This window comes from Manacus vitellinus, unplaced genomic scaffold (genome assembly GCF_001715985.3).
Source record: "Manacus vitellinus isolate BGI_N305 unplaced genomic scaffold, ASM171598v3 scaffold_5_pilon, whole genome shotgun sequence".
NCBI lineage: Eukaryota > Metazoa > Chordata > Aves > Passeriformes > Pipridae > Manacus > Manacus vitellinus.
In genome coordinates, this window is record NW_021940682.1 from 11704627 (window position 1) to 11725334 (window position 20708).

Consider the following 20708-nt stretch of genomic DNA (forward strand, 5'->3'; position numbering starts at 1 on the left):
AATTATTATGCAATAACAGTATTCACTAGTAATTATTATATAAATAAAGCCTATATACTCTAGAGCGGATCAAGGTTTAAATATTGTTAACTATGAGTAAAGAATCTGGGCTACATGCTAACCTAAATCAATATGTTCCATTGATTCCAAGGAAGCTTGGCAGGATGCACAGCTGAGGAACTAGCACATTACTTTTATGTCTCTTAGTGCCTTGCTCAATACTTTAAAAAAAAAAACTTCATCTTTCAAGTATATTGGAAGGGATGCCCCCTCATACATTAAGGGAATGATTTCATCCATTACAATTACAGACCTGTAATTAGGTCATTAAGGAATGAGATAAGTGTGTTTTAAGTGTAAGACATTGTAAAAAAATAATTAGGCCTTAAACAATTAAAACAGGATAATTCTTTCAACTGCATAAATCTCCTTGCAAAATATTAAAAACAAAAAGTTCTTGACGGATGTAAATTTGCTGATAATGGAAAGTTGAACTGGAGCCAATTGACAGAAACAGAGGTCAATGCACCTACTGAAGTCAAATTTACCTAAGACAGTTTATATTATTGTGCAGAAATTATAGGGTCATAACATGAAACTTCACATGCAAACTTTCCTGAAACAGCCCTCCCTAGAAGGGAGAACTTGGAGATGAACATGTAAGGGAATTTCCATTTTCTTTATGTACAATTGCTTAAGCTGTACAAATATGCAAGGTCAGCAAGAGTCGCAGCTGGTTTCTAATGTAGAAAACAAACTGAACTTCTCATTTACTTTTAATTTATGAAAGCAAAAAACAAGCAAATGCTACGATGCTGCCAGAAAATTGCTGCAGTGACAACATCCCTTGAAAGTTTCCTTGTGAAAGCATGAACATTTTTCTCTGTAATTGTGTATAATAAAACTGCAGAAACTTAACATTTGAATAATACCTTTTTTCCTATAAAACCCTGCACCTGCAGAAAATAGCTAAAAGTTCTTGTTTTCAGAAGCATTCATTAACAATATAGACAATGATGTAATTGGACCTTTTAATAATGACATAACTGAAATATTACAAAGTTCTCTGAATAGAAGTGAAATTTAAGACATGTATATGCAATACTTTACCCTTACAGTCATCTATGTAATTGCAACTATTACATACAGCCATTTTCCAGATCACATAAAATTGCATGTTCAGCAATTTATAAATAATTCTCAGTTCTAAAATAATGTTATTGAAAAGTGCACAATACTCTTCAAACCAGAAGCAGACAATACACAGCAAAATAAAACTAAAAAATTATTTGAAATAGTAATAAAGATTTACCTTCAAGAAATCACACAAGCAGCACTTAACTAATTGTGTTGAAAGACTGTTGATTTTTTCCATTGCTTCTTAAAAGTGCAAAGTCTGGAAATGAATTTGTTAGCAGTAATGATGAGAAAAAAGAAATCCAGAGAGATGTGAGATGTTGAGAGCAATGTCACATTTCAATATTGAGGACTTTATTCCATTGCGCAGGCTCTATCTGCTCTGATTTTAGCAGTGACAGTGAGATTTAGCAAACAGAAGAGGGATTTAGAGAAAATCCTCACATTTATCTACATTACACAGACACTGTAGACAGGAAACAGCTGGGGGAGCATTTGCCTTCTCTCTCTCTCCCTCTTCTGGCAAAGTTACCGAGTAAGGACTTTTTTGGGCATGGTGACAAATAACATCATACCTTTGCATTTTAAAACTAGAGCACAGAAGCATATTTTTTTCCCTTTAAAAAAATATGAATTAGTGACTGAGGGGTTAGCAGACAAAAAGAGCTTGTGCTGCCATGAAAAATAAGAAGATGTATTCTAGTTAACTTTCAGATAGCTGTGTGTGCATTTGTATTTATGTGTGTGTGTGTCTGCATTTCAAATACATAAAAACTTATATGCCTAGGGGCAATGTTTGTATATATGCATACCTTTGTGTATATACACACATTTTATTTTTGCATAGAGGCATAGGTATTTTATTTATATAGTACAGAAAAGCAGGCAGTCAGTTATCTATGTTTTTCTTAATGCGTCTTTACGTTATTAAACTTGGCATGCCTATATGCTGAGTAACAATTAAAACCTCCAGCTCTCTGTGTGATTAACCCTAAAATAGCAGTTTGTAATTTACTAAAAATAACAAAATTGTTAAGCGCTACTTGTAAATAGGGCAAAATAGCTTTGTGATCTTTCAGCAACCACACAGGGGAAATCGTATAATTTCCTAGAATTTACAGTACTATAAATATAGTAGCACAAGTAGCCCAGTTTGGGGGGCTTCTATGATGTGTATATTTTAAATCTGCTGTTGTAATTACAATGTGATTTCCCCCCTTTTGAGTAGTAATCTTCAAATTACTCTTGATAACAATTTACTTGACACTGGGAAAGAGAGAATTCAACTTTATTAGTTCTGCAATACCTAAGTTTTGCCTTTTTTATTTTTCCTCAATTATGAGTATATTATAAATAACACCAGCTGGCCAGCAACATGCTCTCACGGGTTATGATGTCATTCAAATCCCTCAACTGTGTTAGTGGCTTGCAATGTGCTCCAAGCCAGCTGTTTTTCTATTTATAATGTATGCTTGCATTTCAATACTTAGCTATTGAGAATAAAGTTGTGATGTTGTTTTATAGATACAGTTTGTACTTGTTACCCTTTGGATTTGTAAGATGGCATTTAAAAGTAGAGGACTAAACAAGAATGCATCTCCAGAGACCAAATACATGTCACAAACAGTGCATGATTTCCATAAAAGCTGTTTCAGAACATTGCATTTTGTCCCTGTTTGCTTCCACTCAACTGAGAGTTGCATGCTGAGGTGCTAGCTGTACTTTATTATTGAAAATAACAATTGAGATCATGTTGGCCCAGATCTCTTCTCAGTTTTCAGATCCACCTTGAACTATACGGTGCTTGCCAGGCAGAAAGGACACATTTAGTTATTTGTATCCTCTATGAATGGCTAATACTCTGCTCTGTGCAGTTTTAAACACTGTATGGTTAGCTAAGCTGATTAATCTTAGAAAGGGATTTCTTTTAATGTAACATAAAGGCAGAATCACAGGGGGCTTTGAGGTAAGTTTGCTTAGTTCAGGTAATACTAATAGTTCAAGTATTCTAATACACATTTGTACTGCAGATGCTATATTTTAGTATTCTGGTCTGTTTTATTCTTCCCTCTGCATTTCAGAGGTCACTGCATAGTGGCACCATTCTACACATAGCTTGATAAAGCCTGATGCTACCTATAGTACATGTATCACTTATTTCACAAGTCTTGCAGAAGAATGTGGGATGACAAATTAACAAAGGTCTGACAATATTTTTATTTTTGCTTTTACTGTACTACAGGTGGGTGACCATACTTCTGCCTTTTTCTTCCCGAATAAAAGAAGGAATACCACTCCCCCAGTGCCTGAGCTGCAAACCCTTCTCTCTCTCTGCACTGCTTGCTTTCTCCTAGGTTTCAGCAGGCCTTTCTTGGCATGAGAGCAGGATGCAGTAGAAGACGCAACTTTTGGCTTTCTGGGTAACCAGAGAATCACAGTGTCTCTAAACAACTGATAATCGTGTTTGCCATTCTGAACACTTTTCCTCAATGCACCTCACCAGCCTGAGGTTCTGATATACTTCACTTATTTCTTTTGGTTCTTGTTTTAAAGTGCTTATGCAGTTACATACATTCCCTTGAATAAAATGCACCTGTTTACAGAATTTATGGTAGTCATCAAAATACTCAAAAAGATGTCCAGGTCAAAAAAAATTATTTAATTGGAATGTGTATAGTTATTCTACATTAAAAGAATATAGCATATATATTTTTGTTTGGCTTCTTAAATATGACCTGCAGTGATATAATAACCACAAAGACATATTAAATGAGTGAGAGATGTAACAAGGTATTTAGGAATTTATGTGTCCTGATCCTCATCTTTTACACTTTAATATCCGTATGACATCACTAACATGCTTAGAAGCTATAGAGTTCCTATGTCAATTTTTCCAGGGACAACTCCATTTTATAGAAGATAGCAAAACTAGAAATAATCATTTATCCAAATTAATATATTGTCCCTCCTTAAATCCTTTTTAAAAGGGTAGAAGCATTGTCACAATGCCTGAAAAAGTCTGAACTACAGTAAGTTAACCAGTGTGCATGCCTCTTGCATTCTTCTGTATTAGATCACTCTTACCTATATTCAGTTATTTGTAGCTGTTTTTCATTTTTTCCATTGGGATTACAAGTTTTCTGGAACAAAGATAGAACCACTATAATAGATATCACCTGAGAGGGTGATAGGGTGGAGAGCATGGTGGGATAAAGCATGGAAGAAGACAATAAACATGGTGGCTGGTGAACAGCTGTTTTTCATTATGTGAAAATAGCAGAGACAAGATTGTCTTTGAAGAAAGTGGTGAAGGGGTGTATCTTATTTATATGAAATTTGTGTTGAAGTTAGTGATTAGTTAGGTATATCATGGAAAATTCCTTTCAAGTTAAAAGTTGAGAAGTCAAGAACAAAATCATCTTACTAATTCATTTGTTTTTTAAAAAAAAACCCCTCAAACACCTTTTTTCATGGTGACCTAAGTAGTGTTGTCGCTAGATGAAATCCAAGTAACAAATGTGGTGGGAAGGATGAGGGCACGCAATCTGAGCTGTCATTACATTGCCAGTGTTGAAGAGACACTAAGGAGAGAGCAGTGCCATGAAAAACAGTTTCTCACTTGGGCGAGCAGGGAAAGTGCGAGCTTCATGACTGAATTTTAGAGGGTCATGTAAATTGAAACCTTTCGCATTCGCTGATGAAGAAAAGCATAAGTGTTTCAAGAGCAGGATGGATGTGTGAGAAGCTCAGTCCAGAATTACTGCTTGTAGGCAGTAGTGGTAGAAAGAATCGATGTTAGTAACAGGTCAGAATTAATCCACGGACTTGTAAACTGAAATTACTGAGTATTTCACATTTTGTAGAGTAAGAATAATAGCTTTGCTGAGATCAAAAGGCGGCAAGGGCTTTACTGCTTGCAACTAGCATGCAGAGAGTATGGTGAAAATGCTCTGATGTAATAAAGTACTGTGTAATTTTAATTTGTAGTACAAATTAAAGTAGCTACTATTTTGAATATCTCCATATTAATAATTAATATTAATACAATTTGAATATCTCCATATTATTTCCAGTTTCAGAAACAAATGCTGCTAAAAATGATACAAAGCCAAATACTGAACTTATTTTCCTACTCAAGTGAGATATACATCAGCTACTGGATATATTTGTTCACAATTTAAACACTTAAATTTTTTAAAATGATAATATATTATGGCAATTACTCATTAATTAAGTGGCATGAAATGAGGTATGGTTATGAATGTGATACAAAAATACAAAATATGAGAAGTAATATTAAATAAACAAAACTAAAAAGCTCAAACAAAATGTGTTTCAACATTTCTGAAAGCATTTTTTAAGTGTTTTTTTTTTTTAATTTCTGCTTTGTGGGAAATTTTGAAATAGTTTGTTCTGATTCAGAATAATCAAAATACCAGAATTTTCCATTAAACTGGAAATTCCCAGTTTTAGCTGTTTGTAGTCTTGCTCTCACTTTCCCAATGTTAAGCCCTGAATAGATGATCTTTGGTCCAAAAAAAGTTGCTTTCTTTCTTATTCCTAAAAGCAGTAAAAAAGTCAGAGTCAATAAAGAAAGAAAATTAGGAGATATGACTGCATAAGCTCTATGCTTGCATGTATCGAAAGAAGGTAAAATAAGTGGGAATTGTGATGGGCAGCAATTTACATATATGTGTATATCTTCCCGGTAGATGAGGAAGATCGTAGGAAGTGAAATGCATAGGAAGTGAAATGCACGGCCTTAGATATTCCTTTAATTTCCTAAACTGTTTCTTCCAGATTTAGGTGAAATGTAGAGAAATATTCTTTTTTTTCCTGAGTCATCTCAAGGCTAAATCTATGATCATAGATTTTTATAAAATAGAGTCTAGTAGATATGTTTAATGGTATTTTGCTTTTTACATAAATTAGACACAGGAATGCCAATGTCTATGTGTGATTTTGTTTTTGTTTTTTTTTTTTTTTAATTGATGACTCAGAAAAAGCTGTAAAGAGAACTGAATACTGGAAATTTTGTCACAAGCAGGATATATACAAAGCAAACAATGTGAGCACATGGCAAAAATGCCTGTCTGTTTTATCTCGGCCTCAAGAGTTCTTGCATGAGTTACAAACTTCAGAAAGTATTCCTTATTAAACTTATAAGCAAACTCTATTTGGAGACGAAATAAGATGTTTTAAAACAAAATAGAACCTCTGCTTCGACCATTTTTAATTTCTTTAATTTACAATTAATCTGGTTCTTACTGTATGTCTTGGGATTATTTCTTCTGGATTCATTTCACTCTCATGATTTACTATGCAGAAGGAGCTTATCTGATAAAATTTATGCAGTGTTTAGTGGACTGAAGCCGGTAGGTTCTGTACCTTCAAATACTGAGCTCCCTCCCATAAACAACCTCACCTAATTATGATTCTTAGATTTTGGTCAACTACGCTTTCATTAAGAAACTACTGAATAATTTAAGTACTAAAAAGAACCCACAGAATTACAAAGTTGCCCCAAATAAAAGCTTAATTGATTCTGATTCATGAGTGCTTTTCTGTAATAGACTTCACCGTGTCAATTAAAGCTCAGAGTTCAATCTATACTGTATCCCTAGGACATAGCAATCATCTCTTCAACTGTCATTTTAAACAGTATCATCTGATCAAATGATCAATTCTGATTTTCTTTCCGTATTTTAATCTTAAAATATGAAGTTTGTTGAACTATAGCAGAATGAGGCTCCACGTTTAGCAAAGTAGGACTTATGCACAAATTTTGTGGTTCTGATATCTGATATCTGCTTAGTAAGCTTGATGTATTTTAAACCATTTATTTTTATCTCTTTGCTTTGATAATGTTATTTTGTTATTAGATGTGTTTTTAGGTTTTTCTGAAAGGTGGCGGCAGTTTAGGCCATTGAGACCAGTTTTGCAAATCTATGGTTCTGGGTTTCAGGGCATCCTCCATGTAAATGCATTAGAACAAACAAAAATATATCTTTGATCTCTAACAGAACTTATATATAATTGCATTGAACTTGGGTCTTACTATAATTTCTACCTCTGAATTACTGTATTACCTTGAGCCACTTGAGTAATTTCTCCAGTCAGTCCCATATTTTCCTTTCTGTGTAATAGGAATAGTTACTTTAGGTACATTGAGACTCATAGAGAAAAAGCAGAGCAAGCTATATCATGTATTTTTTTGAAAACATTATCATGGCCCAAAAACCACCTCAGTATGTTTATAAGAAGTGACAAGCTACTGTGTTAGCCTTGCGCGTATTATGTCTCTGTCATCTTCCAAATGTGTTAAGCATAGCTGGAAGAGTTCCCAACAGATGCTTCCTTTTACTTATTTTCTTACTTTTTTCTATTACACCATTCTCAAGTGTTCCTGTCGAAGACCTTCTTCACAAAACTGTTTCTGGAATGATTGTTCTTTGTACAGTACTAATACTGAAGTATGATAAAAGTTTATGTGTCTTTCCTGCTTAAGAAAATAAGGCTTTTATTTAAACTTGGGTAAGTGAGGACTAACATCTCTGAAAACAGTGAAATATAAGAGTTAAGGGAGTTGCATCCCATCAAGTTGGAGACACCAGTGGCTAGCTATGTATTACTTGGGATGTAAGGGGACTATTTAATAAATAATCCTTAGTTTGAATACGTACACATGGCTTGTTTCTAGAGTAGAGTCCTGGTTCTACAAGCAGACTCATTAGCATGACATTTTTTCCAGTCTCTGAACCTGCCTATGGGTTGAGCCATGGCCCTGTGCAGAAAAAAAAACCTTGCTGGCAAAGAGGCTACTGTCTGGGTTGCTTTTCAGTGGTAATGAGCACCTGCAGTGCTGACTTGACTTCTTTTGGTGCTAATAGATGGTAAACACCATTTAAGATTGGCAAGATAATTTTAAATCTCTGTACCCTTTCTGTAATAGCTCCACCTCTTTTCCTTCAGTGTTACGTAGAATTTTAGATCTTCTTAGAAAATGAAATAAAAAATCATGAATATGAAATGCTTTGTCACACAAAAAACCCCAATAAGAACTAAGAAAACATGCTTTATCTTTGTTAAGGAAGGGCAAGTCCTGTGAGAAGTGTCATGGGCTGGAAGTATAGATGATGAAGAGAAATAAGAGTCTCAAGCTATTTCATTTCATTGTTTAGAATTTTAGGTTCTCCTAGAAAAGATTAGGAGAAAGAGAACATATTTACTTCATATTTTGTGTTATATATTTAAACAGGACTTCCCTGTTTCTATGTCTGCTTTTACAGCTATCACATCTTTAGTTTGCTAAATCTTTATTTTTCTTGTAAGCTTTTTTTGTTCATAGGATATTTTCTGTATAAAAGATTACTGTTGCTTCTTTAGAAAAATGACACCATTTAAAAGCTTTCTTTTTTATGGGCAACAGCATCAGCATTATAGTAAATAACTGAATATTGGTGCTGTTTTGAGATGGTTCCAAACATCATCTGTGTTTCAAAACAATCTTAGATTTGAAAAGCATAGCAGGCTGTGTAGCAGATTTTATCAGTGGAGAAAAAATCTTTGCTTATTGTTTGATTTTAAAGGTTTCTCATTCTTTATAAATTTCTGCTTCTATTCTTTTGTCTTTTGACTTAAAATATATATGCAAACATGGTATCTACCTATACTTTGCAATGTTTGTATTTGCTTGGGGTTGTTTTGGTAAATGATTCATATTTTTAACAGATCTGGTTTATGTGTCTATGATAATTAATACTGGATCTGCACGGTACCAGGTCATTCAGAAGCACAAGTCTGAGTCAGATCAGCTGTGAACACAAGATCACATCTCATCTAATAAAGCAGAGCAGAATTCAGTGTTGATGTGGTTTTCATGCTGGATGCAGAAGGAGGCATGTTATTTTACTCTTCATACCATTATAGGGGTGAAAGCAATTGTTATGTGAGCCGGCATAAAGACTTCAGGTACAAAATTAATCTGTCAAAACTTCAGCAAATTTTAACAGGCACAGTGAGTTTTGTTTGAAGCTTTGTGTCATGTATGCTTGGAATATTTTTATCCAGCATTGGAAGCCCTAAAATTCAGTACTAATCATTGAACCACAGCCTCTATCAAGTCCATGGAACATACTGGATTAGAATCAGTTGCCCTTTTTAAATTCTAAAATTATCTTTGAATCTCTTTATAGAAGATTACAGTACTCTGATAGGTGCATTAAGTTTCTGTTTCTTTTATTCCAGTCTTTACTGATATTATTTGTAATTTTCTTGTATTCTTATTCTATAAACATATAGTGTTTACATGAAAACAAAAAGATGCTTTTTTGTCTACTTTTTGTTGTGATAGGTATATATTTTTCTAGTCATATTGAAATACATGTAAACTTACTGTTCAGTTTATTACTGGAACAACATTTGTCTATTTTGCCAGTATTTCTTTAATCAGAAGAATCTGTAACATTGCTGCTGTATAAAAATAACATCCCCTTCCCTCTAAATTAAACAAGGGGATTTTATGGTTGAAAAATCAAACACATGATATAGAAAAATAAGATACATTTGTACCTGAACCCTGTTATCAGCCCCCACTGTGCCTTCAGTTCCTTCCCTGAATGAAAAAGGAATTTTTTGGGGGAAATACTCTGTGGTCATGTAATTTCAGGTTAATAAAATGATGGACTCAAGGCTACTTGAGTGACCACATATTTGTCATCTCCAAGAGCACTTTCCAGTCTTGCAAAAGATCCATCTGAATAGCAAACATGCCATTTCTTGGGCTTTGAGCATGGAAATCACTCTTTTTCTTCTTACTTTACTCCTCCTGCCACAAAAGTGATATCTCATTAACTATTTGGTAAAAATATTGTTGCTGCTCTGTGGCTGCACATGGCATGTAGTGCCCAAAGACTGGAAAACTGGCTTGTATTGTTGTGATCAGTGCCTTACTTACCAGCAATGTTGGTTTTGGATCTGTGTCTATACTTCATTGAGCAAGTAACCTAGGCCCTACCTTTCTTTGGAAACACAGCAGAGAAGGGTGCATGCTCAGGTCCTGACTCGAGGCTCAAAACGTGCATTTCAGCTGGAGAACTTAGATGTGCTTCTTGGTTTCCCTGTCCATGTGTAGGCAGAGGGACCCTGATGACTAAATATTGCCTGCGAAACAACCTCCTGTAATTTTTATGTGGCTCAGTCTTCCTGGAGGCAACCATTACGTGACCTTGCACTCAGGAAGATCTGATATGACGCAGATGCACTGTGTACTAATTACTTGTACTTGCTAATTACTACTAGGTTTTCTTGGCTGTCAGGTGAGTTGGGAAGTCTAGGGCAATCTTCATTCCAAACACATGAAATCCTTTCATTGCTTAACAAGCACATAGCCTGTAGCTATCACACTACTATTTATGACAAACCGACAAAGGTGTTCTCAGGATTTGGTTGGGAAGCTCTGTCAAGAAGGTTTGTCTGCTAAAAAAATGGCTTAACCAATTGTGTTATTCTCCCTAAAGGTGTGAAGGCATACACTGATGCCAAAAGAGAAAGCTTTAGCAGGTGTTAATGACAGGTAATAGGTCCCCAATATTATTCTTGCAGTTTCTTTCCTTCCTGTCTTGCACTGGTACACCATGCCATACCCAGTGAAAAGACAGCTGTCATGTTCCACTTGAGTTCTATACTGGGAGATATTTTCAACATTCTTATAGGCACATACTGATTATGACTATTAATTAATTGATTTCAAAACTGATGAAGTCTGTATTTGATTTTGATCATGTGTGCCTCTTTTTTAAAGGCACTGTTTGAATAACAGGTGAGACAGAATGGTTTGATAAAAAGAAAAAAAATTAGATTTTGTCTTTTCTGTCCAAACTGGTTGCTGGCTCCCTTACTACCTACAGAACTGTAAATACATTTACACTTGTACTTAAATACTGTTCAGTGCGTCATGGGTAGTGAAATCTGTCCTCAAAATAACTTCTTGAACTGGTAAGTAATTCTAATATTAATGAAAATGTTCTCAAAATCATATTTTACAATGCAGTATTTTAAATATGCATTATGTGAACACGTCTGGTTTGAGTTGATTATGTGTTATAAGAACCAGCTGAAGTTCATGATGTAACCATGTTAACACGTTTTAATAGCTTTTCGAGAACACAACACAATTGTGTTAATGATAATCAGTTAAAGACTCTATTTGTTCCAGATGTTACTTTCCTAGGAAAAAAGGGAAAAAAATTATTTAAAAATTTTTTCTATATCCCTGTTTAATATCAAGTACTTAGAAAAGTCCTAGTGTAAACCTAATCTCTTTCTTTAGATAACATACTAGTGAGCCATAGGTTGAATTGGAAATGTGAATACAATTGTGAAAGAAATATAGATGCCTAGAAAAGCTTTTTTTTTTTTGCTGGCATGGGTCTTTAGTTCCCAGTGGCCTGAAGTACCACACCACAAAATCACTATAATTGGCATGGCTGGCAGCTTCTTCTCTCATTGTCAAACAGATCTTTTACAGTAAATTTGTAGGAACTCTGAAATTGAGCTAATACCAAAAGTATCAAAAGAAAAAAAAAGCAAGCAAACCACACACAGATTCAAGCATACCATTAAATGACCGACTTTTGATAAACTGTAAGATTAAGTGACCTATATTAACAAAAAAAAAAAAGTATTAGTTGCTTACATTTCAAAGTTTCGTCCAAGATAAACTTAACATTCAATGCCTCATCGATAAGATGGGTACATTTTGCTAGGCTTATGTTAGACATGTCCAGGCTTGTTAGTTATGTTAAGTAAACATTGATCTTGAAGGTTATATCTTCAGGAAAGAAAATAATCTGGAACTTTGAAGGTGGTGAAACCTTATGCATGTATCTCTGTGTTGCAGTAGTAGCTGGAAAATATCTTTAGTCATTACAGTAGGCTGTAAGAAGTACCTTTTACTAAGACTTTTCCTTCCTGAATAAATTAGGAAACAGTATGATGGCCCAGAAACTCTCCTGCACTGGAACAAGCTCAAGAAAGGAAGGAAGTTATTTATGGGTCCTAGATTCCTACAGTTATGTACTCCTTTACATTGTTCCAGAGGATCTCCCCAGTAAAGATATCTCAATCAGAGGACATATACAAGACTACAATGAATATCCCATGATTTTCAACCACACCATTCATTTATGTTCACAGGATGTCCTTGGGATACAGGCACCTCTTGTAAGGATTCTTACTCCCTTCTTTGCTCTAGACTGTAAACACTCTGCAACTCATCATGCTGCTTTTCACAAAGGAGCCTTCTCACTGCTGCCCTCCAACATTGCCATTGATCTTTCTGTGACTGTATGTTCTTATTAGTCATGACTAACAGCGTTGGAGAGGAATGAGGAAGGAAGCAGGAGGCTCCAAGGAAGGACGTGAACCTATTACCCAGAAGTAATTATTCTGCCCTGTCACTGGTCATTCCAGGCATGGTTTGTGAGTATCCTTGATATCACCAGATGAGGCGACTACAAGAAATTTAGCTACGTGGAACAGATGCCACATATCTGCTGAGGTTTCCTCTAGTTCAGTCAAAGCAAAAAGGCATTGCCTATGAAGCAGGTGGATTGACACAGTGCTATAAGGATCACTCAGGATTATAGAGCTCTTCAAAATGCCTGCAGGGAGAGCATCGGTTGTCACTGTTTATACGAATGCAGAGAAGACCTTGACCTTGGTGGATACTGCTCTTGCAAGGTAAGGGAAATATACCATCTGTATCAACATATATTGGGCATTAGGCCAAAGTAATAGTCTCTTTACAAATAGAAAACCCATTTTTTTTTTGGTTAAGTGTAAAAGTCACTTCTGCTTCCTAATTTCAGTTCTGTTTTACAATTTCAGATGATTTTATTAGCCTTACATGGAGAAAAGAATCATAAAAACTAGTAAAACCTGAATTAGATCTATTTTTCTCCATTGGTAAACACAAATACTCTCTCCCAAAAGGCAGAAAATTATTTTTGCCAATACAGTCAGAATCTATATAAAAAGGCTACCCATAATAATCACAGTCAGATTAAGCATTGACTTTTTTTAGAAGCACTATAACATATTCATGCCCTTGATGGGCTGCCTTATTTGGATGTTTTCATAGTGTTAGCAAATTTTGCAGTTTGATCAGGGAAAACCAGAAAATTTAAATAGCAGTCATGTAGTGGCAAGATTTGTTTTTTTTTTTCCCAAGTATTTAAGGAAAAAAGCATCCCCTAACAGCCGTATCTGTTTGTGAAAGAGCAATGGGCAAAGAGTGTTACTAGCCTTCTCTGTCATACAGAATTCTCCACTGAACTGTTGAATTCTCCACTGAGTGTGCATTAAAAAATGTCAATTATCACAGTTTCTGTATATGACTGTGAACAGAACATAGTGCCCTACAAAAACCAATCATGAGTCAAGAAGAGTGCCTTCTGTCAATAATCCTTTGGGAAACCTGTACCTAGCAGTCCCTTTACTACCCAGTGTTGAGGATATTCTGGATGCCCCCTCTGTACTTTTTTCTTGGTCATGTGGGTAAAATCACTTGCCTGGACTGCCTGGTGCTGTACATGAGTAAAACTGCAGTTAACAAACAGGTGAGCTGAGCTGTGCTACTTGGAGTTTAATGCTATTGACAGTGGCCAGTTCAGTCTGCACTGACTGAGTTTGCTCAATGGGAATCCTGTCCTTGTGCCTTAGAAGGAAGGGAACTTTGGCCATATAGACAGGAGATATGTTCCACTGCCCTTATCTGCATCCTCATGACTGTAGACCTGAGCATCTGCTTCACTGAATTTCCCCTTTCAGGGAATTATGTGCTTCACTTCCTCTTACTTGTCCCTGAGATCATATTCACCCCCTTCTCCCAGTTTTGAACACTTTGTCTCTGAAGGAAAAAATGCCTGCCTGTGAGTTTGCTTTGTTGAGCAGGGTTTTGGAAGGGACATATCTTGTGTAGAGCTACAGGAGTTAAGCAGTCTGATATGAGATTGGGGCAGGATGGGCTATGCTGTGTTAGGCGTGATGTTTTGGAATACTGGGGTGGGCTGGCAGGAATGCAGATTATCTAAGTTGTGTAAGGAATTCAGAGCATGCTGGAGAACAACTCTCTTAAGGTTTGTTTCTTGACATTAAAACTGCAATGCTCTCAGTTTCACATAAAGGAGATGTGAAGTGCTAGACAATGTGGGCAGTCAGAGAATCTGGTCTTGAGTGTGTTGCTGAAACTGTAACAAGGCAAACTATAACTGCAACACAGCAGTTGACTTGACTTGTTCTGGCCATAGCCCTGGCATGGGTGTTTTAACATGTGCCAAGCTGATTATAGTCTGCAGGAAACTATGTGCCAACTGAGAATTGCAGGCCAACATCAAAACAGTTAGAGGGTAAACTGCTTGTTGACTTTGTGAGTGACTTCTGGGAAGAGGGGCTGCCTCTGGCAGCCTTCTGAAATTGCTGAGAATGGAAGGAAGCAGTGTCCTCTCAGAAATGCAGTTTGGGGTGGTTATGAGAAAAAATAACCCTTGTTCTTCTTTGAGACAAGAGTTGTGGGAAAGATAGGGTGAGTACATGGACTCAGTGTGGGGGGAAGGGAATGAAGAAACTTGCTGGTTTTGTTAGGAAATTGGTTAGTTTTGCCTTGCTCACTCCAGTTCAATCCAGAGGATTGGAACCCTATATAAGCCAGTTAAGTCAGGAGAGTTTGGGATACATTGGTCCTTATTTACCACAAATGCCAAAAAGGAAATGTGTATAAGTACAGCCTTTTAATAAAAATGGGCACAAATCATGCAAATACCCTCAAATTTTATTCTTTCTGCTGGTAATAGGTTGACCAACACCCCCCAGTTGATCCTTGCCAGTTTCTTAATAGTGACTGAAATTCATAAGTTGTAGCTGAGTTTCTTGTCTTTTGTCTGTGCTTAAAATCATTACAGATGGAGCAGGAATTGATAGGTAAACTTGTGGCACTTAAATCCAGGCACTTATTAATGATAAATTGCACTTAGTTCATTAAATCAATCTCTCTGAGCATTTTTTTTGTTCTGCCCTCAATTCCCTGTATCACTACAACCAAAGGGAGTAGTAGTGTCTGCATGATTTTAAAATAAACAGAAAAATCCTTGATGGTGCTGGACTAGATGTTCCTGATAACATGTTGCCAACAGAAAAGTTCTCATCCTTGAAGAAAGTTTTTCAAGTGGTCATGACACTCTCAATCACGTAAGCCTCTCTTCAGAACAGACATTCGGTGCCCTCAAATGACTCTTCAGACTTGGCTCAGAAACAGGCTGACACAAAAGGGGCTAATTAACACACACATTTTCATGTGGAGGAATCTGGTTTCCAAACAGATTTTTACCAGTAATATAGCTGACAAGCTGAATCTGCTAGGACTGTTTCTTCCGTCCAATTTGAATGAAAATGGAAACAAGGGATAGGAGAAAGAGACATTTCATTCCAGTGATGATACAGACATGATGAATTTCTTTGAGCTCAACTTATGTCATGTTATATTTCTTCTTGAATTAAGCAATGCACAAAAATCAGAGGAAACAAAATATAAATGTTGCATGTGCCATCCACAGTAAATGTGTGCATATACATTTCAGGAGTATGTATGCATTTATAAAGAAGAGACAGAAAGGGGGTAAAAAGGTGGTTCTACATTTATAGCAGTGGCACATTTTAAACTTTATTTTTCACTTCTGCAACAGACTTCATATCTTGTAATTCTCTTATAATGGTTGCAGCAGTACAGCCCTACTCTGTACAAAGGTTTTAAGGTTGTATGTGCATCTATCCAGACAATTGTGACTGAACATTGAGTCAAAAACACTGAATTTAGTAGAACCCAGAAATCAAACACCACTGCCTCTACTCCCTCACACTCCCCCAACACCAATTAGGAGAACACATCCTTAATGTGCAGGGCCTTGGGTTCTCCTGCTTACTGTCAGATTCTCCCTATTCTACCTAGATTGATTCTAAACAAATTATTATTTTACTGTCACCTTTATGGAAAATCATATATATCTCTCTCCCCACCATAGCAACAACTACCAAGTGTTGTTAGCTAATTGCTCCAGATTAATCCACTGCATGTACTTCTGTATCTGGCAGGGTATTGTAGTGGCTGCTAGTAAAGGGCTCTGAAGATAAGAACAGATTTTCACATGTTTTAGTGTATCACAAGGAGTCCATTGTAACATTGTGCCCTTTGGATTAAGATTAAAGAAACAATTTTTTTGTCAGTTTATCAAAGGAAAATTAATGTTCTTTAGACATCAGTTACATTGAATCTGAGCCTTTAATCATACTGACAAAAGATAGAGAATTTGAGCTAAAGAATGTGTTCACAGCCTTAATGTTGGATGATTGGTATTTAACTCTGTGTAAGCTACTGATTTTTACTGAGAAGAGTTTTATCTCACTAAAGTTATATACTTCTGTATCCCTTCAGTTTAAATATTCTACCCTATACATTTACCATTAAGGTAGACTGAATCATTCCAAAGACTACTAGATAAAATTCTGGAAATGCTCAGAAATCTGTTTGTTTTCCATCCAGCAATACAAGGAACTCAAGCAGAAATTTAGGGGGAAAAAAAGTCATGATTCTCAATGACACTGCCTGGGCAGTTTTTATTCCATGTGAAACTCTATTCGCAGTATTACCAAATATTAATGTACTGAAAGCTGTTATAAATGGGTGCTGGACCAACTCCCAGAAAAACCTTTAGGAAATGCTTAATGAAAAAAAGTGCTGAACTTGAAGCTTATCTTCGAGAAAGTAAGAGGCTGTTAAGTGAAAATCACGTGCAAACAGAAGGTGATCTGGTTAATACATGAATAACTATACAGTTATTTCAGATTACAGGCTTTTCCACATCTGACCAATAGAAAATGTAAAAACAAGTTATAGTTCTAGAAAGAAAGCCTCCTGGACAAACAGCTGGGGGTAATTATAAGACCATGACCGAGCCATCAACAATGTAGGTGTTACTTTCAGTTTGGAGCCAAAGGGAAAAGGAGGCAATTAAAAAATGCTCTGGGGAGGAGTAGGATAGAGCTGTAAATATAATAACGTAAAGGACCACCTTAAAATAAGTAGCGAGAGTAGAGGGCACACAAGGAATAGAAAATATACATGTTCAAAAAAACCTCACACTTTTAGAAGCAAAAAAGTGTAGAAATAGCTTAGGAGTTGTCCAAAATCAGGCTGAATCAGATGTTACAAAATATCTGCACAAAACCTAAATAAAATACTTATCTGATTTTCTCTTCTACTCTTCTTATAGTGGGCTTGTGGCACTGTTTTATCTCTTGCCATACAGTTTTCTGCTTTCTCCTTCCATATGTTTTGCAATGCACCGTGTGTTTTGTTATTCCCCTGTGTTATGTACTATTCTTCACTTTTGCTAATGTGCACTTCCAAGGGTTGTCTGCCTCCTCTAGCATTAATTCTCCTTTCCACTGCTATTTACTAACTGTACCATGTTGAGGATTTGTGATAATGAACTTCAGGTGGAATGAGGTATACAGGGGATTTTTCTTGAAAAAGCTTCACTTCTAATTTTAATTTTTATTTTTTTTTTTGCTATGAGGGCTGTTCAATCATTGAATGCCATGGCTGTCAGATAACCTCAATAGATATTCACTGAAAGACTAATGTCTACATTTTGAACAGATACAGTCATCCATTTAACATTTTTCATGGTCGTTACTCAACAGAACAGTGTTATATTCAGTACTATAAAATAGCTGAAAGGACTGGAATTGTCAGTTCTGCAGTGATGTTTCAGGCCCTGAAGAAACTATGAGATGAAATTCAGTCTCTCATTCAGAGCCAAGGAAAATAATATGGGTGATAAGTATGAAAGAGACTGCATCCTGTCACTAAGTCTCATCTGAAACATGTGGTGGAGGCAGACATGTAGCTCCCTAGTTTTGTTACAGCTTGATTAAAGTACAGCTGAATTTTAGTTGATTTTGAATTTACAGACTTTCTGCTATTTCTCTACCATTAAACTGGTTCATTTTTTTCCATTTCATAGATTGCTTGCCTGTTCAGATTTTGCAACTTGCTTTTTGCCTTTGGAACTACTGGTTAATGCTCTGAAATTCTGACTTATGATTTAATTGACACTAGAAGGCATCAGGTACATCAGGTATAGGTTTGAGCTTTTTTCAGTGTAAGGTCTTGTGGAAAGCACCATACAAACACCAGGAAAGCTTTTGACAATAAATTTTGAAGGCTATTGAAAGTAAATGTTGAGCTACAGAGAATAATATAAAAAAAAGTGTAGCTTTAACTTGTTATGTTTGTGTGGACAGAGCATGTATTTCACTGTTTGGGAGGTGTCAAGTTGAGCATGCTATCTAACCACAACTCTTTGTAGTGGCTGAGGTCTAAACTTGACCCAAGTGCATGTTTAGCCAGATGTCATTTGCGATTACAGGAATTTTGACTGACTTTCAGCTAAACCACAAACCTGGATGAATGAATGTTGTTCCAGATGCATTATCTCATAATCCTAAAGAAAATAAGATCTCAGATGAAAGGACTGTAGAACTTTTCTTTGTATGAGCTTTGAAAGCTAAGGCTAATCCTGAGATCATTGAAAAGGTTTAACCTACCACTGTGTGAAATTTTAGCCAAACAGAACTTAAGAGCTTTAATACTTTTAGAATCCCCTCAAATTAGTAAAGGAATATTCAAAATTAATTGAACTGGTTCAGTGATCTTGAAACTTATAACAACTTCTCACTTTAAAAACTTCTAGATATTTTTAGGTGTTTGTTAGCTTACATTGTTCTAGTAACACCTTGATCATGTATGGAATATGCTTCATTGTTGGGAACTCTTTACACATAGTATTATCCAGAAAGATCTCAGAGATAATATAATTCAATAATCATAGAATCTTCTAAGTTGGAAAAGATATTTAAGATCTTCAAGTCCAACAATTAACCTAGCACTACCCAGTCAAAATACATTGACATAAAGACTCGTATTGAATATCTGGAGAAAAATGGACTGGGAGAAAGATGGTGACTGTTTTGGGGAGCTTCAATCAATAAATAGGTACTGTATGTTTCTAAGACTAATATATGTATTATGTATGTATTATATAGACTATTGTTACTCTCCATCTTATTCTTATGTGCTTCAGAAGACAGTCCAGCTTACGAGTTTAGTTACTAGCTTTTATCTAAAGACCTTGGGTGAAATTGTCTCCCAAGTATTTCAGGAGACACAAAAATCATCAGGGCTTTCAAACAGAAGTGTAAGACCTATATGTTCAGTGCACAGCTAAAGGTCCAATATTGTTAGGGCTACTCTATCAACCTGGATTTCAGATCAATTTATGATGTGTTATTGCCTGTCAACTGAACTATGGCAAATATAAGTGGGTCTTCCTTAGCCTGTAGCATGAGCAGAAATGAGTCTCAGTTTTAGCTGTTTTCTTTGTAGACTGAGCTAAGTCACACTAATTTCCCTTTTTTTCTGGCTGAGTGAACTGGCAAACAAAGGTCATGTGCTGTACAATAATTTTTAAAGAAACTTGATGGTGTGTCTGAGTCTTTATTGACAGATAGCCTAAATATTCTAAAAAATTATGCCTGGTAATACTTACAAAACGAGTTGATTTACATGAAGATGCAATAATTAACAGAAGAAGACCAACTTGTTGGATTACTAGAATAACAGAATTAAAACAAGAAAAATAATATATATCTCCCTAAAAGACTATGAGTATCTTTGTTGGTTTCTGTGGTGTGACCAGAGTGGATAATAATTTTTGAACTTCAATTGTGGAAGCAGCCAGAAAATGAACAGATATAGAGGTGTGTGAATCAGTGTCATGGGCTAAACATACACGAACTGGAAATCAGTTATGCTGAAGATATTACTGTTAATATCTTACAAAAAATATTTGGCTTTGCTCACAGAACATATATCTTTGAGATATATGCATTCACCTAATGATGAAAGATTAGGTAGCTAATTTAGGTAGCCAGTTCATACAGGTTTGTGTCAAGAAAGAATAATATTCTTTTGGTTCAGGAATTTGACAACTTGTTATAGGTAATTTAGAGTGTATGAGAGAACTTTTTTTGATGCCAAATGGAAATCTACAATAATGACCAGCATTGTTATAATGAGCATCATAGATTTGAGTAGTTACTCTTTACAAGCATACTCTTTTGGAGGAGAAGTGAGAGTCTGCTAACATGATATTCAATTATTTCCTTACCCTCCTAACAGTTAATCTGCAGCAACCAAGTTGGTTTTATCTCTTGTTGACCATTTACATAGCTAATCCTTTCCTACCATGGACAATTTAAAATAAATGATACCTATTTAGTGAAATAAACTTTCTTCTGTTTTTGTTCCATGATTTATTTGAACTCAGGTGATACTCTCATCATCTTGGGAAATATAGGAAGAATAAATAATTACTGGCTTTGCTGAGAATAGGTAGTGAAAGAATCAGCTGAAGTAGATTTAAATTCTTTACCTGTGCAACATAAATCAGAAA

The 20708-nt window shown here is 35.6% G+C and overlaps 1 protein-coding gene across 2 annotated transcripts in view; it reads right to left on the reverse strand.

The window, feature by feature from the left end:
* IGF1 (insulin like growth factor 1) overlaps positions 1-1621 on the reverse strand; it is a 46841-nt gene extending 45220 nt beyond the window's left edge. Inside the window, exon 1 of one of the 2 annotated variants that reach the window (XM_018080216.3) lies at positions 1313-1590. Coding sequence is in view for 1 of the 2 variants with exons in the window: in XM_008927968.4 (XP_008926216.1) it covers positions 1313-1375 (63 nt within the window). In the remaining variant the exon portion in view is untranslated. Of the gene's footprint in view, positions 1-1312 lie in introns of both variants that reach the window. The other variant, XM_008927968.4, reaches the window with a different exon arrangement.
* Positions 1622-20708: the final 19087 nt, after the last annotated feature.